At 48.2% G+C, this 24,583-nt stretch overlaps 2 protein-coding genes and 1 pseudogene across 2 annotated transcripts in view; 1 reads left to right on the forward strand and 2 right to left on the reverse strand.

Annotated features, from left to right (window-relative positions):
* The window catches only part of LOC142196122 (uncharacterized), a 783,446-nt pseudogene that overhangs the window by 298,952 nt on the left and 459,911 nt on the right, over positions 1-24,583 (forward strand).
* LOC142196125 (uncharacterized) overlaps positions 1-24,583 on the reverse strand; it is a 267,316-nt gene that overhangs the window by 156,164 nt on the left and 86,569 nt on the right. The window lies entirely within an intron of this gene.
* LOC142196225 (uncharacterized) lies at positions 6,551-24,419 on the reverse strand. The gene is made up of 7 exons (XM_075266439.1): positions 24,240-24,419; positions 8,033-8,143; positions 7,759-7,917; positions 7,549-7,675; positions 7,315-7,436; positions 6,877-6,937; positions 6,551-6,573 (listed from the first exon to the last, which is right to left on the reverse strand). The coding sequence occupies exons 1-7, from the start codon at positions 24,417-24,419 to the stop codon at positions 6,551-6,553; spliced, it is 783 nt and encodes a 260-aa protein (XP_075122540.1).

A 24,583-nucleotide genomic window follows, 5' to 3' on the forward strand; every position in this document is an offset into this window, starting at 1 on the left:
ATTTCCTCTAATGTTCTAACATGTAATTTACCACAGGGCCTTTCTGGACTGTCAACTATGTCTCCTTTATCTTTGTCACTGACAAAGATCACCGGTAGTGGTGTGACACCTTCTGAGAAAGCCATTTCTCCTAGTTGGATCAGTCTTTTTTATGAGTTGGATGAGAACATTCAGCATTTTTTTTTGCGAGCAGAGGAGGCAGGGGTCATAGAGGAAGACATAACTGTTGGTGGTGGAGGTAGTATTTGATGTGGTACTACTTGTAGTTGTTTCGGTAGAACATTAACCATGATAACATTGCCATCAATGACGTTTGTTGATAGGACCTGGCAAATGAGAAAGTTACAATTTGGCATCAGAGGAAGAGGGTGGTGGCATTGGTTGTAGTAATGGCTCCTCCCAACGCACAGACAACATCCAAAAAGCCCAACCAGGGCAGACCTAGGGAAAAACTTGCAAGGTGTGAGCGGAATGCTGCTGGTGTTGGTGGCAGCAATTACACATGGTCATCTCCTGATATTTTGTATATTGTTAAATCGTAATACATGGCAATGAGCAAGATCTCAAAACAGAAACTTAGCCGTGGCCATGCAGGAACAGATGTAGGAACAGCAGCTTACGTACATGAAAAAGAATCACCAGCTTATTAGGCAAAATAGACTCGGCTATGACACTAGCTGGAAAAGTGAGCAAGACTGTCCTACAACTTCTCCCCATTAAGCCAGACAAGCCACTTCCGCAACAAGCACATGGTCATCATCATCATCATATTTCTCTCACTGCTTCTCCTCCTCTTCCACACCAATGCCAGTCATCCATAAGAGAATGTGTGTCCAGGAAACAGCAGCATTTTCCCACTTATCCAGTGGTTCTGCAATTTAACTCACAGTTGGCCAAGCTGATGGCAGTGCAGCCGCTGACATGCGTTCAATCGCAATGGGGAATACTTAGGCACGATTATTACACAAGGAAAACTGTCACTGCTATATATGTGTTGGAGAAAGTGGGCCTTTCTTTGAACAAGTGACCCTTTGGAAAGTTACATGCCATCATCAACACGTGGAGCAACAATTCTGGACATTGCTTTCCCAGTCTACTGGTTGGATGTTTTGAACAGAAGCGGCCACAGACCTGAAATACATTTGTGCAAGCCCAGTCCCAACACCATCCAAGACCCATTTTCCTCCACTGGATCCTCCTCTGTGGATTAACCATTTCCAGCCCCCATCACCAGGGCAAGGTGTTTCAACTCCCTTCCTCCTCCCCGATTTCACGAGAGTAAGGCAAAGCACTGCCATGAGGTTTTTCAATTAATGACCTTTTACACAGTGGAGGAGCTGTGCTGTATTGCTCCTTGACCATTACAACTGGTCAGTGTTGCCAGCAATAATGACACCAATACTGTTACTTCGCTGCAATTGAGTTGAATAACACATTGTTCTTGCATGGCAGTTGTGCTGAATCTGGTGGAGCACCAGCTTATTAACATGTATGGTGGTTTTTATGGCAGTGCTACTCATGTTCAGAAAAGGGTTGTGTATTTCAGCCACTTTTGTCACTAATACACTCTGTTAGAGTGAAAATGGTCTAACTTTGCACCGCTTTACCTGAAAGATTCCAACTCAGTGGAACACCACCTTAAACATGTTGGCACATATGTGGCAACAGACCACGAGAACAATGTGTTATTTTGAGATCAGACATTTGAGGCTCATTGGGAAGGGGGAGTATATCAGCTTCTCAAGCCCTTTGAAGAGGCCACCAAATTTGTTGGCAGGGACATTGCAGCATCAGCAATGTGATCCCTTTAGTATAGGTCTTACTGGAAATACTTGCATGCATACAATAAGAGAAGGAAAAGGAAGAACAGCTTCCACCTCTCAGTCAAGGTCATCACCCTGAGTTGATGCAATGGGAACTGGAGTAACTAGGACTCAGACTGGAAGACTACAGAATCTCTTTTACATGCAGAGAAGGTCCTTGATCCGTGGTAGTATAAGAGGCGGACCTGATCTCTTTCAAGATGATGATAATGATCACAACTGGCTTACAAGACCAACCATGGCAGGTCCCTGGATCTGTGCACACATTTGCAAGCATGGCAGGCTGTAACACAGTGACAAGTGTATTATCAGCAGATTTTTGTCTTTGTATTTAATTTCTTAATTTTTTCATCTAGGCTCAGCCACAAATTTGGCTCCCAAGTAACTTGTAACACTTCCAAGTCATCAAAACAGACTAATTTTACTGTATAAACTAATGTCTTTTGCAATATAACCACCATTTCTGTCTAGAAAATCAGGAGCAAGCTCCTTTCCCATAAAAAATGGTATCCACTGCTTACCATCTGTGACATACAGTAGCTTCGGCTGGGTTTGCCATAGAGGACTAGAAATTGTATAGCTAAGTTTCTAGGAGCCCCGAGAGTATTCTATACTATGTTGTAAGCCACTTTAAGCTCTGGTGTGTACCAAACATATTCCACACAAAACAAATCTTTGAACCAAACCCGAAAGGAATCTTGAGAGGTCGTCTATATCTCGAGTCATTATTAATACAGATTGAAGGTCATATAAAGAAAAAAAGTATGACAATCCCCCCCCCCCCCCCAAACACACAAACATAGCCCCTAAAAGGTTAATTGAAACATTACCTGCACCCCAAAATGATGCTACCTAGAAATACAACTTGTAAAGCAAAATAGAAGCCCTCATATGGTGATGGAAAATAAGAAAAAAAGTTGCCGATCCTTAACGTCCAAACTACCACCAATAGTGATGCGATTTCCAGTCAGCTCATACACATGGTATAATAAGATACCCCATAACTTTACATGGTCTGCCTGCACTTCAGGGGAAGAAGAAAACACAAGATTTATGAAAAGCTCTTACGAGTCTCTGACACGGACGGTCCACTCTCATCACGCTCCTGAAAAGATCCAAAATAATAATGATTGATGAAGATGAAGGGGAAATACAGAAGGAATACAAAAAGTAGAAGGATCTGAAGCAGCGATCAGTCAGTATTAGAGATGAGCGAACAGTGTTCTATCGAACACATGTTCGATCGGATATCAGGGTGTTCGCCATGTTCGAATCGAACACCACGTGGTAAAGTGCGCCAAAATTCGATTCCCCTCCCACCTTCCCTGGCGCCTTTTTTGCACCAATAACAGCGCAGGGGAGGTGGGACAGGAACTACGACACTGGGGGCATTGAAAAAAATTGGAAAAAGTCATTGGCTGCCGAAATCAGGTGACCTCCATTTTAGACGAATAGTGGATTTCAAATCCGGGTCATATGAGAATGTGAACTTTGTGACTATGAGACAGGGATAGCTGTACAGGCAGGGATAGCTAGGGATAACCTTTATTTAGGGGGGAATGTTATTAAAAATAACTTTTTGGGGCTCTATCGGGTGTGTAATTGTGATTTTTGTGAGATAAACTTTTTCCCATAGGGATGCATTGGCCAGCGCTGATTGGCCGAATTCCGTACTCTGGCCAATCAGTGCTGGCCAATGCATTCTATTAGCTTGATGAAGCAGAGTGTGCACAAGGGTTCAAGCGCACCCTCGGCTCTGATGTAGCAGAGCCGAGGCTGCACAAGGGTTCAAGCGCACCCTCGGCTCTGATGTAGGAGAGCCGAGGGTGCACTTGAACCCTTGTGCACCCTCAGCTCTGCTACATCAGAGCCGAGGGTGCGCTTGAACCCTTGTGCACACTCTGCTTCATCAAGCTAATAGAATGCATTGGCCAGCGCTGATTGGCCAGAGTACGGAACTCGACCAATCAGCGCTGGCTCTGCTGGAGGAGGCGGAGTCTAAGATCGCTCCACACCAGTCTCCATTCAGGTCCGACCTTAGACTCCGCCTCCTCCAGCAGAGCCAGCGCTGATTGGCCGAATTCCGTACTCTGGCCAATCAGCACTGGCTAATGCATTGTATTGGCGTGATGAAGCAGTGCTGAATGAGTGTGCTTAGCACACACATTCAGCTCTACTTCATCGGGCTAATAGAATGCATTGGCCAATCAGCGCTGGCCAATGCATTCTATTAGCGTGAACTGAGTTTGCACAGGGGTTCTAGTGCACCCTCGGCTCTGCTACATCAGATTGCTACATCTGATGTAGCAGTGCCGAGTGTGCATCAGATGTGTAGTTGAGCAAAACTGACTCAGCACTGCTAAGTCTCTGCATTCGCATAGGAATGCATTGGCCAGCCTTCGGCCAATCAGCGCTGGCTCTGCCGGAGGAGGCGGAGTCTAAGGTCGGACCTGAATGGAGACTGGTGTGGAGCGATCTTAGACTCCGCCTCCTCCAGCAGAGCCAGCGCTGATTGGTCGAGTTCCGTACTCTGGCCAATCAGCGCTGGCCAATGCATTCTATTAGCTTGATGAAGCAGAGTGTGCACAAGGGTTCAAGCGCACCCTCGGCTCTGATGTAGCAGAGCTGAGGGTGCACAAGGGTTCAAGTGCACCCTCGGCTCTCCTACATCAGAGCCGAGGGTGCGCTTGAACCCTTGTGCAGCCTCGGCTCTGCTACATCAGAGCCGAGGGTGCGCTTGAACCCTTGTGCACACTCTGCTTCATCAAGCTAATAGAATGCATTGGCCAGCACTGATTGGCCAGAGTACGGAATTCGGCCAATCAGCGCTGGCCAATGCATCCCTATGGGAAAAAGTTTATCTCACAAAAATCACAATTACACACCCGATAGAGCCCCAAAAAGTTATTTTTAATAACATTCCCCCCTAAATAAAGGTTATCCCTAGCTATCCCTGCCTGTACAGCTATCTCTGTCTCATAGTCACAAAGTTCACATTCTCATATGACCCGGATTTGAAATCCACTATTCGTCTAAAATGGAGGTCACCTGATTTCGGCAGCCAATGACTTTTTCCAATTTTTTTCAATGCCCCCAGTGTCGTAGTTCCTGTCCCACCTCCCCTGCGCTGTTATTGGTGCAAAAAAGGCGCCAGGGAAGGTGGGAGGGGAATCGAATTTTGGCGCACTTTACCACGTGGTGTTCGATTCGATTATGGCGAACACCCTGATATCCGATCGAACATGTGTTCGATAGAACACTGTTCGCTCATCTCTAATTAGAACTAGACATTTATCTACACGGAAGATCAACTACCAAGTAGACAACCAAACAGGTGGAAGTTCACCACAATCTATTATGGAACCAGAAACCATTTGTAGCCACGACCGAGCACAGCCAACAATATCATCCAATAGAGCGGACACTCCACTGCTGCTGAGACGTGTAGTAGAAAGCTTCATGGCATCAATCTATAGAGGATTTACAGACATCTCAGCTTCATCTACCTGAGGATCCAGTGGGACAGTCTGCTCTGGATCCTTTGGAGAATCCTCGGACAACAGAGGACTGGGACATCTCTCTGGTGGATTGCTTGGACTGGATCCATCTATAGGAAATATACACAGTGACTGAATACATTGTCTATATGTGATGAGTTTCTGAAAATTGCAGCATTTCAATTATACCTACGGAAACACTGAGGTATTACCATATAGGTATAATATGGGCAGAAAGTCCACAAGGGAGAACTCTAAGGACTTTCTGTAAAAAGTTCTTAAAAAAACAAAAAAAACAAAACAAAACGGGGCCTTACCCTTAAGGGAACAATAGATAGCACGTGAGGAAAATAGTAGTACAAGCCAAAATAGGGCACCCCAATGTAGACTTCTTCCTTTGCTTCATCTGGAATACCGTACTCCCCAGAAGCCATCATTATTCACAAGAGGGAGAAGGATTTACATAAACTCAGTCTGTAATGTATAAGGGAAGAAGAAAACACAAGATGGATGAAAGGTTCTTACCCTTCTCTGACACTGATATGGGGATCTCCAGGCCACTCGTCCTTCTACTGTCATCACTTTCCTGTAAAGATCCAACATGAAGGACGTGAGAAGAAAGAAGATCCTGAGATTATGTTGATAACTCGCGGGTCAATGATACCTTCTATTATACATGACAGTAATGTGTTAGCCTTAGCAGCAGCTGACTGGCATTGTGCTGTTATTTAGTCCAGGATTTCCATCTACATTAGAACTAGACATTTATCTACACTGAAGTTCAACTACCAAGTAGACAACCAAACAGGTGGAAGTTCACCACAATCTATTATGGAACCAGAAACCATTTGTAGCCACGACCGAGCACAGCCAACAATATCATCCGATAGAGCGGACACTCCACTGCTGCTGAGACGTGTAGTAGAAAGCTTCATGGCATCAATCTATAGAGGATTTACAGACCTCTCAGCTTCATCTACCTGAGGATCCAGTGGGACATTCAGCTCTGGATCCTCTGGACAATCCTGGGAATATGGAGGACTGGGACATCTGTCTGGTGGATTGCTTGGACTGGATCCATCTATAGGAAATATACACAGTGACTGAATACATTGTCTATATGTGACGAGTTTCTGAAAATTGCAGCATTTCAATTATACCTACAGAAACGCTCAGGTATTACCATAGAGGTATAATATAATATGTGCAGAAAGTCCACAAGGGAGAACTCTAAGGACTTGCTGTAAAAAGTTCTTAAACAAAAACAAAACAACAACAAAAAACCCCACACAAACGATGAGATTCTGTCCTGTTTTTTTCCGCAGAGATTTGCTAAGTGGGGCCTTACCCTTAAGGAAACAATAGATAGCACGTGAGGAAAATAGTAGTACAAGCCAAAATAGGGCACCCCAATGTAGACTTCTTCCTTTGATTAATCTGTAATACCGTACTCCCCAGAAGCCATCAATATTCATAAGAGGGAGAAGGATTTACATAAACTCAGTCTGTAATGTATAAGGGAAGAAGAAAACACAAGACGGATGAAAGGTTCTTACCAGTCTCTGACACTGATATGGGGATCTCCAGGCCACTCGTCCTTCTACTGTCATCACTGTCCTGTAAATATCCAACATGAAGGACGTGAGAAGAAAGAAGATCTAGAGTTTATGTTGATAACTCGCAGGTGAATGATACCTTCTATTGAATACATGACAGTAATGTGTTAGCCTTAGCAGCAGCTGACTGGCATTGTGCTGTTATTTAGTTCTGCAGTGCAGATGGAAGTCATGGACTAGACATTTATCTACACTGGAGATCGACTTGGTAATTGATTTTCAAACAGGTGGAAGTTCACCACAATCTATTATGGAACCAGAAACCATTTGTAGCCACGACCGAGCACAGCCAACAATATCATCCAATAGAGCGGACACTCCACTGCTGCTGAGACGTGTAGTAGAAAGCTTCATGGCATCAATCTATAGAGGATTTACAGAAATCTCAGCTTCATCTACCTGAGGATCCAGTGGGACATTCCGCTCTGGATCCTCTGGACAATCCTGGGAATATGGAGAACTGGGACATCTCTCTGGTGGATTGCTTGGACTGGATCCATCTATAGGAAATATACACAGTGACTGAATACATTGTCTATATGTGATGAGCAGATGATGGGGGAGTCTAGGTGACCCTCATACATGGTCTCTATCACCAGGAAGGTCTCTTACCTAGTGATAAGAGGAGCTCGGGAATCTCCACCAAGACCTCCTGGCACAGATCATTAGCTTCTTCCGAATATTCACACTCTTCAATTGGAACCTCCTTGATAATGAGGTCTTGACACCTTATAGGAACCTGACAACACAATGACACAGTCATCCCCAGAGCCCTCCCTTGGTGTTCTTGTATAATGTCCCAGCATTCCCAGCAGCGCTCACCTCTCCGCTCAGCAGCTCAATGATCTGGGTGGCAAGTTCTAGGATCTTCTGCTCAAGTGGAGGTGGAGGCTCGGTGACGGGGCTCGGGGTCCTGTTCCATCCTCCTAACATATGAGGTGTCACACACTCACCAGACGACTTCTTCACTACTGTGTAATCCTGTGTATGGTGAGACACTACAGGTCACTACAGAGAGTCTAAGAATCCTTCACCTGTCCAGTCATTGCCCTGGTTTATTCCTAGAGATAAGAGTGATGTCATGTGAGACTCTCACCTCTCCAGTGATCAAGGAGTTGATTTTCAGGTTGAGCTTTAATATACTTGCAGCTATGTGGCTTCTGTCCTCCTCCATTCCTGCTGAGTTGTTGATAGAGAAGTCCAATGTCTAGGAATGAAAACTTTAGCTTTGAGTCCAGAACCTTAGGAGAAACAAGGACGGTGGAGAGCATGTAGCACAAAGTCTCATTAATTCAGTATTATAAAGGACTCCAGTATATAATGGAGGTGACTTACAGTATATACAATCATGAGAAAAAGCCACCCTCTTATTTGCGTATCACAATAGTAGTTAATAACACACATCAGCCGGTCCTTAGAAAGTCTTAATATTCTGTAAAAGCTACATAAGATGAAGAACACCAAACCAGGTTCCACTGGGTCATCAGTTAACGCACTAGTTTTCTGGTCATTAGTGGAAGGTCCGATCCCTGCCACAGGTCATTCGATGTCACGTTCAATGGTCTGAGCTGCAATACCCAGCATAGGCAACGCACAAACCTAGGGCAGTGGGATCTCTTGTGTGTTCTTGTTCTGAGGTTGGATTTTCCCAATTGTAAGACCTTGTGAGGTCCAGAGGATTTTTATTTTTATAATGTCCTGATATGCAAAACTAGAGAATTAGGAGAAGATGGACTTTGTATCCGTCGTGTCTGTACCGGTCACTGCTATAGCTGATATACAGGATATACACTCACCGGCCACTTTATTAGGTACACCTGTCCAACTGCTCGTTAACACTTAATTTCTAATCAGCCAATCACATGGCGGCAACTCAGTGCATTTAGGCATGTAGACATGGTCAAGACAATCTCCTGCAGTTCAAACCGAGCATCAGTATGGGGAAGAAAGGTGATTTGAGTGCCTTTGAACGTGGCATGGTTGTTGGTGCCAGAAGGGCTGGTCTGAGTATTTCAGAATCTGCTGATCTACTGGGATTTTCTCTAGGGTTTACAGAGAATGGTCCGAAAAAGAAAAAACATCCAGTGAGCGGCAGTTCTGTGGGCGGAAATGCGTTGTTGATGCCAGAGGTCAGAGGAGAATGGCCAGACTGGTTCGAGCTGATAGAAAGGCAACAGTGACTCAAATAGCCACCCGTTACAACCAAGGTAGCCAGAAGAGCATCTCTGAACGCCGCACAGTACGTCCAACTTTGAGGCTACAGATGGGCTACAGCAGCAGAAGACCACACCGGGGGCCACTCCTTTCAGCTAAGAACAGGAAACTGAGGCTACAATTTGCACAAGCTCATCGAAATTGGACAATTGAAGATTGGAAAAACGTTGCCTGGTCTGATGAGTCTCGATTTCTGCTGCGACATTCGGATGGTAGGGTCAGAATTTGGCGTCAACAACATGAAAGCATGGATCCATCCTGCCTTGTATCGGTAACGGTTCAGGCTGGTGGTGGTGGTGTCATGGTGTGGGGAATATTTTCTTGGCACTCTTTGGGCCCCTTGGTACCAATTGAGCATCGTTGCAACGCCAAAGCCTACCTGAGTATTGTTGCTGACCATGTCCATCCCTTTATGACCACAATGTACCCAACATCTGATGGCTACTTTCAGCAGGATAATGCAATGCCATGTCATAAAGCTGGAATCATCTCAGACTGGTTTCTTGAACATGACAATGAGTTCACTGTACTCCAATGGCCTCCACAGTCACCAGATCTCAATCCAATAGAGGAGCATCTTTGGGATGTGGTGGAACGGGAGATTGGCATCATGGATGTGCAGCCGACAAATCTGCGGCAACTGTGTGATGTCATCATGTCAATATGGACCAAAATCTCTGAGGAATGCTTCCAGCACCTTGTTGTATCTATGCCACGAAGAATTGAGGCAGTTCTGAAGGCAAAAGGGGGTCCAACCCGTTACTAGCATGGTGTACCTAATAAAGTGGCCGGTGAGTGTAGACTGCAATGTACCACATAATCCAGACAGTTCTCATATTTAGGAGATCATACAGAAGCGTGCAGACTACAGCGCCGACAGAGAAGGAGTCTAAATTGGGAAGTGGGTTGTGACAATAGGGGAGTGAATGCCTGAAATCTCAAAACAGACCCCAAAATATATGATGTCATCAGAGCACTCGGTTTCCAATGGCGGAGGTATTAGCGATGTGACTTTCCATTGACTCAAACTGCTCTGTAGTCACATCATGTAGCGAGACTGACACAGTAAACGTCTTCAGAGAAGGTGAAAATTTTTTGGCAATGACAGTATGTAGAGAGAGTAGCAGTTGGTATATAAACCTACTGACTACTTTTGAGTAGTGTACCTCTTGGTGAGAAATTGTTGACAGCTAGACAAGTCTCTAAAACTCACAATATCAAACATATTTTGCCCATTTCACAGACTTTTGGAAAGTACACATAACTGGACTAAGAGAAGCAGGAATATAGCTGAGGAATTGCCAGCCACCTATGTAATGTGAGGGCACACAAGGTAAGACATCTCTGGATGGCCCAGACACATCACTAGAGAGGATTATTTGGTCAGTTGAAAAACAGGAGCAGCTCCCACAGTTTTGTTATCCACCATGTAGACACAGGGGTGCCTCCATTACACCCCCCTCTCACACAGACAGACAGACACAGGTTCCCCAAGAACATCTCCATCAGATTACAACACTTCCTGGTCCTGCCCAGTCACTGAATTTATCACCAATCCTCCATTTATAAGATCAACTGGGACCTCACCAACCTAAGAGTGTGCAGGATGCCATATAGAGCCTGTATATACCTCCATGTCCTGCCGTATCTCATCTTGTATACAGGCTAGACCCTCCACCCACTTGTCCAGTTTCCCCAATACCCTTCCCCTTTGGCTGTAATATTCTCATCACCTCCATAGATCATCATTACATTACACTGAGGAGGACTCGGCAGGACAGCACCTTCTTCTTGGGCAGGTCTATACAAAGATCATCTAATAGAAAACTGCAGTGACAAAACTTCTCCTCAGGAGTCGTCCGATCAATCCAGAATTTACATTTGTGAATACATTTCTGATCGTCACTAGTGATGAGCGAACGCCGTTCGATCGAATTGGTATTCGATCGAATATCAGGCCGTCCAAGGTATTCGATTCCAATCAAATACCATGTGGCAAACGCAGTAAAAATTCGTATCCCCTCCCACCTTCCCTGGCGCTTTTTTTTGCACCAATAACTGCAGGGGAGGTGGGACAGGAACTACAACAACAGAGGCAGTGAAAAAAATTGAAAAAACCCATTGGCTGTCGAAAACATGTGACCTTGGATTTATAAGAATAGTGGCCGCCATCTTCGCTGCAGTCCAGACCAGCAGCCAGGAAACCTCCACATCTGCCTCCACCACTTTGGAGACTTCTCCCTCACCCTCCCCTTTTCCTGCCTCAGCTCCTTCTCCTGCACCATCATGCGCCTCTTTCCAGCAATCCACCATCCCCCAGACGTTTGAGCGCAGGCAAAAATACAGCGCTACCCACCCACATTGACAAGCCTTAAACACGCACATCTCCAAACTCCTGGCCCAGGAGTTGTTGCCGTTTTGGCTTTTTGAAACTCAGGTCTTCCGTGACCTGATGCCAAGTGCGGCACCTCGCTATGCCGTCCCTAGCCGTCACTACTTCTCCTGCCTTGCACCAGAACGTGTCACGCAACATCAGGTGGGCCCTAAGTTTCACGCTTTGCACAAAGGTCCACTTCACCACTAACATGTGGACAAGTACATGTGGACAGGGACGTTACATTTCACTTACAGCACACTGGGTGAATGCACAAGTGGGGGCAGCCAAGTGACGCCAAGTAACACTCTGACACACATGGCTGAATACATGTTGGGGTGCTTTTCAAGTGACAAACACATTGTCAAAATCCTGGAGAGCAACCACCACTGGATTTTTGCAATCCTCGACCCCCGTATAAAATAATATCTCTACTTTTATTCCAGTAGAGGGGAGGGCCAGTCATAATAATGATTGGCACAAGCAACTGGTGCAGAAAATGATGGAGATGTTTCCATCGACTCTCGTTGGCGGCACACAGGAGAGTTCCTCCAACAGGCTAACAACTGCCATCCGGTCCACATCCACCAGGGGCACACTCTCCAAGGTCTGGGACATGTTAATGGCACCCCCTCGCCAAACTACCGCCACTGAGGGGTCTAGTGTCACCAGGAGGGACAAGTATAGGCACATGTCGTGGGAGTACCTGGCCGACCACAGCCCTGTCCTCTCCGATCCCTCTGCGCCCTACACTTATTGGGTCTCCAAGTTGGATTTATGGCTGGAACTTGCGCTGTACGCATTGGAGGTCTTTTCCTGCCCTGCTGCCAGCGTGCTATAGGAAAGGGTCATAGGCGCAGCGGGTGGCATAATTACGGATAAGCGCAGCCGGCTGTCAGCTGAGAGTGCTGACTTTCATCAAAATGAACAGCCACTGGATAGACCCATCATTTTCACGTTCACCGGTGTCAAGCACCCCAACATGAAGTATCATGTGTGTGCTCAACCTCTCCAATTCTTCTTCCTCCTCCTCCTCCACCATCAGCATTGCACAATTCTGCTCCTACTACGATCAATCCACCCTGATTCCCCCCCAACTCTGCTGGTTAGAGGCTCCACTCACTCCAAGGGCCAAAAACACTGCTGGTGCAAGGCTCAACTCACCCAAAGGGCCAACAAATCTCTGCTGGGAGCTCAGCTTAAGGGCCTGTAACTTAATTTGGGCTCACGTTAAGGGCCAGTAAAGTGAATTTTTGAAGCTCTTACCACATCACACACACGAACAATGACAGTTAAGGGTGGGGGCTGTTGGATTTCCCATTGCCTATTCCATCTGTGGTTGTCATGGGCAACATGATTTAAAGGGGCGCTTGTTAAGGTTTCATTAGATTGAAGTTTGGGTTTCTGTGCATCCAATTGGGGGGAAAGAAGGTTTCCAAGTATTTTCCCACTTTCATAGAGGTTTTTTTAAGTGTGGAAAGTGTGTAGTTATTAGACTGTGATGTTGGGGTAAAACTGTGACTTGGGCTTGTTAGATGTCCCCAGACATGCGCCCCCTGCTGTCCCAGTTGCATTGCAGAGGTGTTGGCATCATTTCCTGGGGTGTCATAGTGGACTTGGTGACCTTTCTGAGTCGAATGGTGGGATCCCCTGAAACGAACGGTTTTTCCCCATAGACTATAATGGGGTTTGATATTCATTCGAATAGTCGAATATTGAGCGGCTATTCGAAACTAATATCGAATATTTAACTGTTCGCTCATCTCTAATCATCACCATTAATTTGGTAATAAATCCTCTCAAAGAACCCCACCCCCCCAAATACATTGGTTCCTTCCAGCTCCGAAAAAGTGGTTGATCTATTTCTGATCAGCCATTGGAAGGTTGTATTTAGCCATAATATACAGAGAGAGAGCGCCGAGCAGACGGTATATACAGAGAGAGAGAGGGCGCCGAGCAGACGGTATATACAGAGAAAGAGAGAGAGAGAGAGAGCGCCGAGCAGACGGTATATACAGAGAGAGAGAGAGAGAAAGAGAGAGAGAGCGCGCCGAGCAGACGGTATATACAGAGAAAGAGAGAGAGAGAGCGCCGAGCAGACGGTATATACAGAGAAAGAGAGAGAGCGCCGAGCAGACGGTATATACAGAGAAAGAGAGAGCGCCGAGCAGACGGTATATACAGAGAGAGAGAGAGAGAGAGAGAGAGAGCGCGCCGAGCAGACGGTATATACAGAGAAAGAGAGAGAGAGAGCACCGAGCAGACGGTATATACAGAGAAAGAGAGAGAGCGCGCCGAGCAGACGGTATATACAGAGAGAGAGAGAGAGCGCGCCGAGCAGACGGTATATACAGAGAGAGAGAGAGAGCGCGCCGAGCAGACGGTATATACAGAGAAAGAAAAGAGAGAGAGAGCGCGCCGAGCAGACGGTATATACAGAGAAAGAGAGAGAGCCGAGCAGACGGTATATACAGCGAAAGAGAGAGAGAGAGAGAGCGCGCCGAGCAGACGGTATATACAGAGAGAGAGAGAGAGCGCGCCGAGCAGACGGTATATACAGAGAGAGAGAGAGAGCGCGCCGAGCAGACGGTATATACAGAGAGAGAGAGAGAGAGAGCGCGCCGAGCAGACGGTATATACAGAGAGAGAGAGAGAGAGAGCGCGCCGAGCAGACGGTATATACAGAGAAAGAAAGAGAGAGAGAGAGCGCGCCGAGCAGACGGTATATACAGAGAAAGAGAGAGAGAGAGCGCCGAGCAGACGGTATATACAGAGAAAGAGAGAGAGAGCGCCGAGCAGACGGTATATACAGAGAAAGAGAGAGCGCCGAGCAGACGGTATATACAGAGAGAGAGAGAGAGAGAGAGAGAGAGAGAGCGCGCCGAGCAGACGGTATATACAGAGAAAGAGAGAGAGAGAGCGCCGAGCAGACGGTATATACAGAGAAAGAGAGAGAGCGCGCCGAGCAGACGGTATATACAGAGAGAGAGAGAGAGCGCGCCGAGCAGACGGTATATACAGAGAGAGAGAGAGAGAGCGCGCCGAGCAGACGGTATATACAGAGAAAGAAAAAGAGAGAGAGAGCGCGCCGAGCAGACGGTATATACAGAGAAAGAGAGAGAGCCGAGCAGACGGTATATACAGCGAAAGAGAGAGAGCGCGCCGAGCAGACGGTATATACAGAGAGAGAGAGAGAGCGCGCCGAGCAGACGGTATATACAGAGAGAGAGAGAGAGCGCGCCGAGCAGACGGTATATACAGAGAGAGAGAGAGAGCGCGCCGAGCAGACGGTATATACAGAGAGAGAGAGAGAGAGCGCGCCGAGCAGACGGTATATACAGAGAAAGAAAGAGAGAGAGAGAGCGCGCCGAGCAGACGGTATATACAGAGAAAGAGCGCGCCGAGCAGACGGTATATACAGAGAAAGAGAGAGAGCGCGCCGAGCAGACGGTATATACAGAGAGAGAGAGAGAGAGCGCGCCGAGCAGACGGTATATACAGAGAGAGAGAGAGAGCGCGCCGAGCAGACGGTATATACAGAGAGAGAGAGAGAGAGCGCGCCGAGCAGACGGTATATACAGAGAAAGAAAGAGAGAGAGAGAGCGCGCCGAGCAGACGGTATATACAGAGAAAGAGAGAGCCGAGCAGACGGTATATACAGCGAAAGAGAGAGAGAGAGAGCGCCGAGCAGACGGTATATACAGAGAAAGAGAGAGAGCGCGCCGAGCAGACGGTATATACAGAGAGAGAGAGAGAGCGCGCCGAGCAGACGGTATATACAGAGAGAGAGAGCGCGCCGAGCAGACGGTATATACAAAGAGAGAGAGAGAGCGCGCCGAGCAGACGGTATATACAGAGAGAGAGAGAGAGAGAGCGCGCCGAGCAGACGGTATATACAGAGAGAGAGAGAGAGAGCGCGCCGAGCAGACGGTATATACAGAGAGAGAGAGAGAGAGCGCGCCGAGCAGACGGTATATACAGAGAGAGAGAGAGAGAGCGCGCCGAGCAGACGGTATATACAGAGAGAGAGAGCGCGCCGAGCAGACGGTATATACAGAGAGAGAGAGAGAGAGAGAGAGAGAGCGCGCCGAGCAGACGGTATATAGAGAGAGAGAGAGCGCGCCGAGCAGACGGTATATACAGAGAGAGAGAGAGAGAGAGCGCGCCGAGCAGACGGTATATACAGAGAGAGAGAGAGAGAGAGCGCGCCGAGCAGACGGTATATACAGAGAGAGAGAGAGAGAGAGCGCGCCGAGCAGACGGTATATACAGAGAGAGAGAGAGAGAGAGCGCGCCGAGCAGACGGTATATACAGAGAGAGAGAGAGAGAGAGAGCGCCGAGCAGACGGTATATACAGAGAGAGAGAGAGAGAGAGAGCGCGCCGAGCAGACGGTATATACAGAGAGAGAGAGAGAGAGAGAGCGCGCCGAGCAGACGGTATATACAGAGAGAGAGAGAGAGAGAGCGCGCCGAGCAGACGGTATATACAGAGAGAGAGAGAGAGAGAGAGCGCGCCGAGCAGACGGTATATACAGAGAGAGAGAGAGAGAGAGAGCGCGCCGAGCAGACGGTATATACAGAGAGAGAGAGAGAGAGAGAGAGCGCGCCGAGCAGACGGTATATACAGAGAGAGAGAGAGAGAGAGAGAGAGCGCGCCGAGCAGACGGTATATACAGAGAGAGAGAGAGAGAGAGAGAGAGAGAGAGCGCGCCGAGCAGACGGTATATACAGAGAGAGAGAGAGAGAGAGAGAGAGAGAGAGAGAGCGCGCCGAGCAGACGGTATATACAGAGAGAGAGAGAGAGAGAGAGAGAGAGAGCGCGCCGAGCAGACGGTATATACAGAGAGAGAGAGAGAGAGAGAGAGAGAGCGCGCCGAGCAGACGGTATATACAGAGAGAGAGAGAGAGAGAGAGAGAGAGCGCGCCGAGCAGACGGTATATACAGAGAGAGAGAGAGAGAGAGAGAGAGAGAGAGAGAGCGCCGAGCAGACGGTATATACAGAGAGAGAGAGAGAGAGAGAGAGAGAGAGAGAGCGCGCCGAGCAGACGGTATATACAGAGAGAGAGAGAGAGAGAGAGAGAGAGAGAGAGAGAGAGAGAGAGCGCGCCGAGCAGACGGTATATACAGAGAGAGAGAGAGAGAGAGAGAGAGAGCGCGCCGAGCAGACGGTATATACAGAGAGAGAGAGAGAGAGCGCGCCGAGCAGACGGTATATACAGAGAGAGAGAGAGAGAGCGCGCCGAGCAGACGGTATATACAGAGAGAGAGAGAGAGAGCGCGCCGAGCAGACGGTATATACAGAGAGAGAGAGAGAGAGAGCGCGCCGAGCAGACGGTATATACAGAGAGAGAGAGAGAGAGCGCGCCGAGCAGACGGTATATACAGAGAGAGAGAGAGAGAGAGAGCGCGCCGAGCAGACGGTATATACAGAGAGAGAGAGAGAGCGCGCCGAGCAGACGGTATATACAGAGAGAGAGAGAGCGCGCCGAGCAGACGGTATATACAGAGAGAGAGAGAGAGAGAGCGCGCCGAGCAGACGGTATATACAGAGAGAGAGAGAGAGAGAGAGAGAGAGAGAGCGCGCCGAGCAGACGGTATATACAGAGAGAGAGAGAGAGAGAGCGCGCCGAGCAGACGGTATATACAGAGAGAGAGAGAGAGAGAGAGAGAGCGCGCCGAGCAGACGGTATATACAGAGAGAGAGAGAGAGAGCGCGCCGAGCAGACGGTATATACAGAGAGAGAGAGAGCGCGCCGAGCAGACGGTATATACAGAGAGAGAGAGAGCGCGCCGAGCAGACGGTATATACAGAGAGAGAGAGAGAGCGCGCCGAGCAGACGGTATATACAGAGAGAGAGAGAGAGAGCGCGCCGAGCAGACGGTATATACAGAGAGAGAGAGAGAGAGCGCGCCGAGCAGACGGTATATACAGAGAGAGAGAGAGAGAGCGCGCCGAGCAGACGGTATATACAGAGAGAGAGAGAGAGAGCGCGCCGAGCAGACGGTATATACAGAGAGAGAGAGAGAGAGAGCGCGCCGAGCAGACGGTATATACAGAGAGAGAGAGAGAGAGAGAGAGAGCGCGCCGAGCAGACGGTATATACAGAGAGAGAGAGAGAGAGAGCGCGCGCCGAGCAGACGGTATATACAGAGAGAGAGAGAGAGAGAGAGAGCGCGCCGATCAGACGGTATATACAGAGAGAGAGAGAGAGAGAGCGCGCCGAGCAGACGGTATATACAGAGAGAGAGAGAGAGAGAGAGAGCGCGCCGAGCAGACGGTATATACAGAGAGAGAGAGAGAGCGCGCCGAGCAGACGGTATATACAGAGCGAGAGAGCGCGCCGAGCAGACGGTATATACAGAGAGAGAGAGCGCGCCGAGCAGACGGTATATACAGAGAGAGAGAGCGCGCCGAGCAGACGGTATATACAGAGAGAGAGAGAGAGCGCGCCGAGCAGACGGTATATACAGAGAGAGAGCGCGCCGAGCAGACGGTATATACAGAGAGAGAGAGAGCGCGCCGAGCAGACGGTATATACAGAGAGAGAGAGAGAGCGCGCCGAGCAGACGGTATATACAGAGAGAGAGAGCGCGCCGAGCAGACGGTATATACAGAGAAAGAGAGAGAGCGCGCCGAGCAGACGGTATATACAGAGAAAGAGAGAGAGCGCCGAGCAGACGGTATATACAGAGAAAGAGAGAGAGAGCGCCGAGCAGACGGTATATACAGAGAGAGAGAGAGAGCGCGCCGAGCAGACGGTATATACAGAGAGAGAGAGAGCGCGCCGAGCAGACGGTATATACAGAGAGAGAGAGAGAGAGAGAGAGAGAGAGAGAGAGAGAGCGCGCCGAGCAGACGGTATATACAGAGAAAGAGAGAGAGAGAGAGCGCGCCGAGCAGACGGTATATACAGAGAATGAGAGAGAGCGCGCCGAGCAGACGGTATATACAGAGAGAGAGAGAGAGCGCGCCGAGCAGACGGTATATACAGAGAGAGAGAGAGAGCGCGCCGAGCAGACGGTATATACAGAGAGAGAGAGAGAGCGCGCCGAGCAGACGGTATATACAGAGAGAGAGAGAGAGAGAGCGCGCCGAGCAGACGGTATATACAGAGAGAGAGAGAGAGAGAGCGCGCCGAGCAGACGGTATATACAGAGAGAGAGAGAGAGAGCGCGCCGAGCAGACGGTATATACAGAGAGAGAGAGAGCGCGCCGAGCAGACGGTATATACAGAGAGAGAGAGAGCGCGCCGAGCAGACGGTATATACAGAGAGAGAGAGAGCGCGCCGAGCAGACGGTATATACAGAGAAAGAGAGAGAGAGCGCGCCGAGCAGACGGTATATACAGAGAAAGAGAGAGAGAGCGCCGAGCAGACGGTATATACAGAGAGAGAGAGAGCGCGCCGAGCAGACGGTATAGAGAGAGAGAGAGAGAGAGAGAGAGAGAGAGAGCGCCGAGCAGACGGTATATACAGAGAAAGAGAGAGAGAGAGAGAGCGCGCCGAGCAGACGGTATATACAGAGAATGAGAGAGAGCGCGCCGAGCAGACGGTATATACAGAGAGAGAGAGAGCGCGCCGAGCAGACGGTATATACAGAGAGAGAGAGAGCGCGCCGAGCAGACGGTATATACAGAGAGAGAGAGAGCGCGCCGAGCAGACGGTATATACAGAGAGAGAGAGAGCGCGCCGAGCAGACGGTATATACAGAGAGAGAGAGAGAGCGCCGAGCAGACGGTATATACAGAGAAAGAGAGAGCGCCGAGCAGACGGTATATACAGAGAGAAAGAGAGAGCGCCGAGCAGACGGTATATACAGAGAGAGAGAGAGAGCGCGTCGAGCAGACGGTATATACAGAGAGAGAGAGAGAGCGCGCCGAGCAGACGGTATATACAGAGAGAGAGAGCGCGCCGAGCAGACGGTATATACAGAGAGAGAGCGCGCCGAGCAGACGGTATATACAGAGAGAGAGAGAGCGCGCCGAGCAGACGGTATATACAGAGAGAGAGAGAGCGCGCCGAGCAGACGGTATATACAGAGAGAGAGAGAGCGCGCCGAGCAGACGGTATATACAGAGAAAGAGAGAGAGAGAGAGAGAGCGCGCCGAGCAGACGGTATATACAGAGAAAGAGAGAGAGAGCGCGCCGAGCAGACGGTATATACAGAGAAAGAGAGAGAGAGCGCGCCGAGCAGACGGTATATACAGAGAAAGAGAGAGAGAGAGCGCGCCGAGCAGACGGTATATACAGAGAGAGAGAGAGAGAGCGCGCCGAGCAGACGGTATATACAGAGAAAGAGAGAGAGAGAGCGCGCCGAGCAGACGGTATATACAGAGAAAGAGAGAGAGAGAGCGCGCCGAGCAGACGGTATATACAGAGAAAGAGAGAGAGAGAGCGCGCCGAGCAGACGGTATATACAGAGAGAGAGAGAGCGCGCCGAGCAGACGGTATATACAGAGAGAGAGAGAGCGCGCCGAGCAGACGGTATATACAGAGAGAGAGAGAGAGCGCGCCGAGCAGACGGTATATACAGAGAGAGAGAGAGAGCGCGCCGAGCAGACGGTATATACAGAGAGAGAGAGAGAGCGCGCCGAGCAGACGGTATATACAGAGAGAGAGAGAGAGAGAGAGAGAGAGAGAGAGAGAGCGCGCCGAGCAGACGGTATATACAGAGAGAGAGCGCCCCGAGCAGACGGTATATACAGAGAGAGAGAGAGCGCCCCGAGCAGACGGTATATACAGAGAAAGAGAGAGCGCCGAGTATACGCAGAGGAGAGAGAGCCCCGAGCGGTGGGTATACGCAGAGGAGAGAGAGCCCCGAGCGGTGGGTATACGCAGAGGAGAGAGAGCCCCGAGCGGTGGGTATACGCAGAGGAGAGAGAGCCCCGAGCGGTGGGTATACGCAGAGGAGAGAGAGCCCCGAGCGGTGGGTATACGCAGAGGAGAGAGAGCCCCGAGCGGTGGGTATACGCAGAGGAGAGAGAGCCCCGAGCGGTGGGTATACGCAGAGGAGAGAGAGCCCCGAGCGGTCGCTATATACAGATGTACATTTTTTTGCACCATTTTGTATAACTCTATAGTAAAATGTTACCCCAGATAGGCCACGCCCACTATCCCCAACAATACAGTAAAGTGAGGAATCTGCTGTAAAATCCTTCAGAATAGACACAAACACCTGATCCATTTTACACACAGAGGAGGAAACTTCCAAGAAGGGGCAGAATTAGAAGGAGAAGGTACAAGAGGCCGATAAATGCCCCAGTGACTGGAGCAGCATTGCTGGGGTCTCTACAGTTACCATGCTGGGAGTTGTAGTCCTGCAGGAGCAGTAAGATGGAAGTGTTCCTGCGGCTCTGTACAACCGCCATCATCTCCTGACAGCCTGCGGCTGGGGGTTGTAGTCTCTGACTAGCCGGCTACTGTAATGTGTACAGGGCACAGGTCTATCCAGTAGTGAGGTGAATGCACTGACCTGCAGGTTAATAGCGCCCCCCCACTGACACCGCTCACACAGCCACAGAGTCAGAGCAGGAGGAAGAACCCAACTTCAAGGAGGAGGAACCGGTCATGTGACAGCAGGAAGGGGCGGAGCTAGCTAGTGACTGACAACTGAGCTGTGGGTGCCGGTGTCAGGTAGTGACTGGGCGAGGAGACCTGGGAGACGCCATCATTCTCTGTATTATAAAGGCCACTGACTCTCCTCTATAGACATCCAAATGCCTAAACGATCTGGTACACAGGTGCATGGGGTGTCAGGGAAGATTCACCAGGCCGTGGTTGGAGCCACAGGAGGGCCCTGTCTCCGGCCACAGTTACATTGGGGCAAAGAAATAAAGAGGTCTTCCAGAGCAACCAATCACAGCGCAGCTTTCAATACGTATTCTGCTCTTGAGAAATGAAAGCCGGGCTGTGATTGGTTGCTATGGGCAACTGAGACTCTTTAGTAAATCTGCTCCAATTTCTCCATACTTAAACAACAAATCCCATTCATAATTTTAGACATATTTATGACTCTATAAGCGAACCTCTCAACTTTCAAAGGTCAGAAAGAGGGACAAAATATGCGACTCTGCAAATTTAGCTCCACCCACTTCTAAATGGACTCCTCCCATTTCGATCCATTTCTCTTTATGCTCCCCACACAATAACCCTAATATTGTATGCCCCACATTATAATGTTCTCCTAAAATTGACTCCCCAGTATAAAGTCTCTCTCCTGATGCCCCCACGGTTTAATGTCCCCCTCCAGCTGCCCTCAGTTTAAATTGGGGGCACCTAGAGGGGGAAATTAAACTATGGGGTTAGCTGGTGGGGGACATTAAACTAGGGGGCAACTAAAGATTAAACTAAACATTAATGCCCCCCTCCAGCTGGCCCAGTTTAAAGTCCTCCTCGAGTTGTCCCCACGGTTTAATGTCCCCCACCAGCTAACCCCACAGTTTATTGTCCTCCTCCAGGTACCCTCATTTTAATGTTCTCTTCTAGCTTCCCCCTGTATTTAATGTCCCCCTCCAGTTGCCCCCAGTTTAAGGACTCCTGCACTCCTTCAGATGCCAGCAGCACCCCAAAGACCCTGCCCTCCATCAGATGCCAGCAGAAACCAAAAGATCCTGTCTCCCTCAATGCCAGCAGCACCCCAGGGACTCCTGTCCCACCCTAAACATCAATCTAATCCCCCAGACCCTGCAGGAAAGTCCCATGTAAAACATCACTCTCTTTTCAGCCCCTCAACATGCAGTCCCATACAAATACATCACTCCCCCCTCAGCCTCTTCTTGCGCCTACACCAGAAACATTTGGGCCTGTGGCTCTCCCCTGTGCATGGCCTGCTGCTTCTCTGTCTGACATGCTGTTAATGAATACAGGAAATTTATACAGGGGAGGAAGGCCTGTAATTTTAATTGTTGGAACAGAACGGTGAATATGCCCCTTGTCTGTTTCCCCACAAATAAACACTTTTGAATAAGCGCTAGAATAGACGCTAACTGCTTAGTGGCTAAGAATTCTTGATTTTTGCCACGACTGTATTGAGAAATGGCCTGCTATTTTATAACTGGAACACAATGGCTAAAGAGCCCCTAATTTCTTTCCCCCCTATTGAACACCTTTAAAAAGGCATGATGGATGAGCTGAGTGCAGGAATTAGATAGTCCACTGTTTTTGGCTGTAACAGGCTTGTTGTGTTCCACCTTGTACACACAGATGAGTAATGAGCAGCAGTATAATGGCAGTGACCGCTGCAATTTGTGTATTACGCTTCTTTCTGTTAATGACACTGCAACCACCCCAAATTCTTCTTTGATTTCCTCCCTATACTTCCCTGCACTAGCAATCCTCTTTCCCTGAACTTCCATCTGTTTTCTATCTTTGCCCCGAGCTCCTGCTGATGTTTGTCCCTGCAGTAAGAGCGATGTGAAATGACTGTGCCCAAAATGGCTGCTGGTTTTTATAGGTCTGTGACATCACCGGGGTGGCTGGCTGCTGATTGGCTGCACGCTTGTCATTATGGGTGATCCTGTGTTCCCAGAGTTCCCAGCCCCTTGTCCTAATATGTGCAGTGGACATGATTCAATGCATTGAAATGTGGAGAAATCCGGATTCTAGGCCAATCGAAGATTTCCTTAAATTCGGATCGAATTACACTTCGGAAGAATCGCTTCACTCATCCCTATTTATAAACTTGGTATATTGTGTATGACACTGTCAGGGCTCCTAAGACTATATATATCTATAATACATAGTATACGACACTGTCAGGGCTCCTAGGACTGTATATATCTATAATACATAGTGTATGACACTGTCAGGGCTCCTAGGACTATATATCTATAATACATAGTGTATGACACTGTCAGGACTCCTAGGACTATATATATCTATAATACATAGTATACGACACTGTCAGGGCTCCTAGGACTATATATCTATAATACATAGTGTATGACGCTGTCAGGACTCCTAGGACTATATATCTATAATACATAGTGTATGACACTGTCAGGGCTCCTAGGACTATATATATCTATAATACATAGTGTATGACACTGTCAGGGCTCCTAGGACTATATATAGCTATAATACATAGTGTATGACACTGTCAGGGCTCCTAGGACTATATATATCTATAATACATAGTGTATGACACTGTCAGGGCTCCTAGCACTATATATATCTATAATACATAGTGTATGACAATGTCAGGGCTCCTAGGACTATATATATCTATAATACATAGTGTATGACAATGTCAGGGCTCCTAGGACTATATATATCTATAATACATAGTGTATGACAATGTCAGGGCTCCTAGCACTATATATATCTATAATACATAGTGTATGACACTGTCAGGGCTCCTAGGACTATATATATGTATAATACATAGTGTATGACACTGTCAGGACTCCTAGGACTATATATATCTATAATACATAGTGTATGACATGGGTAGGGAGTAAGATGGTTTTTACACCTCCTCTGGGCCTACACTTATTATATTCTGTGTGGCGTCAGAAGAGATTCCAGATCATAACAAACTGGATAGAAAGGTTCCTCAGTGCCCCAAGTGTATTCTACACTATTATCTATAAAACATAGTGTAGAATAGGAACCCAAGCTTATTCTACACTACGTTTCAAGCCAATTTAATGCGTGGTTCGTACTGAAGTTGTTTGACCCAAAACTAATCAGTAACCCAATTCACTAAAACAAACCTTGAGAGGTTCCCCGTCTGTACCCACCAGCTTCAGCCTGAATAAAGCCGATAATTTACTTGTTAAATAAAACAAGCACAGGAACGTAACCGATGATCGGCCCTTCCACACAAACACTAGCACTTTCAGCTGACACACAAAGTTTCCAGCATGGCTGATCTGTTTTCGCTGCTCTGTCATTGTTCATGCTGTGAACAATTGTTTGGCAGCAGGTAAGGATAAATTTGCTTGAAGACCGTCTAATGTGTATTATGGCTTAATAGGACTTTCCCTTACTCCTCTCTGTCGTGATGGGAAGTAGGAAGATGGAGAGCCCAGATATCGCCATCCCAAGAGAACCAGCC

Source organism: Leptodactylus fuscus, chromosome 2 (genome assembly GCF_031893055.1).
Source record: "Leptodactylus fuscus isolate aLepFus1 chromosome 2, aLepFus1.hap2, whole genome shotgun sequence".
Taxonomy (NCBI): Eukaryota; Metazoa; Chordata; class Amphibia; order Anura; family Leptodactylidae; genus Leptodactylus; species Leptodactylus fuscus.

Excerpts from the sequence above, each read along its gene's own strand:
- LOC142196225 (XM_075266439.1), bottom strand. The coding sequence starts at position 24,419 with ATGACAGAGCAGCGAAAACAGATCAGCCATGCTGGAAACTTTGTGTGT. Across the intron at positions 7,918-8,032 it reads ACTCCTTGATCACTGGAGAG|GATTACACAGTAGTGAAGAA; the intron begins GTGAGAGTCTCA and ends CACCATACACAG. Across the intron at positions 6,574-6,876 it reads CATATCAGTGTCAGAGACTG|AACTTTTTACAGCAAGTCCT; the intron begins GTAAGAACCTTT and ends TTTTTGTTTAAG.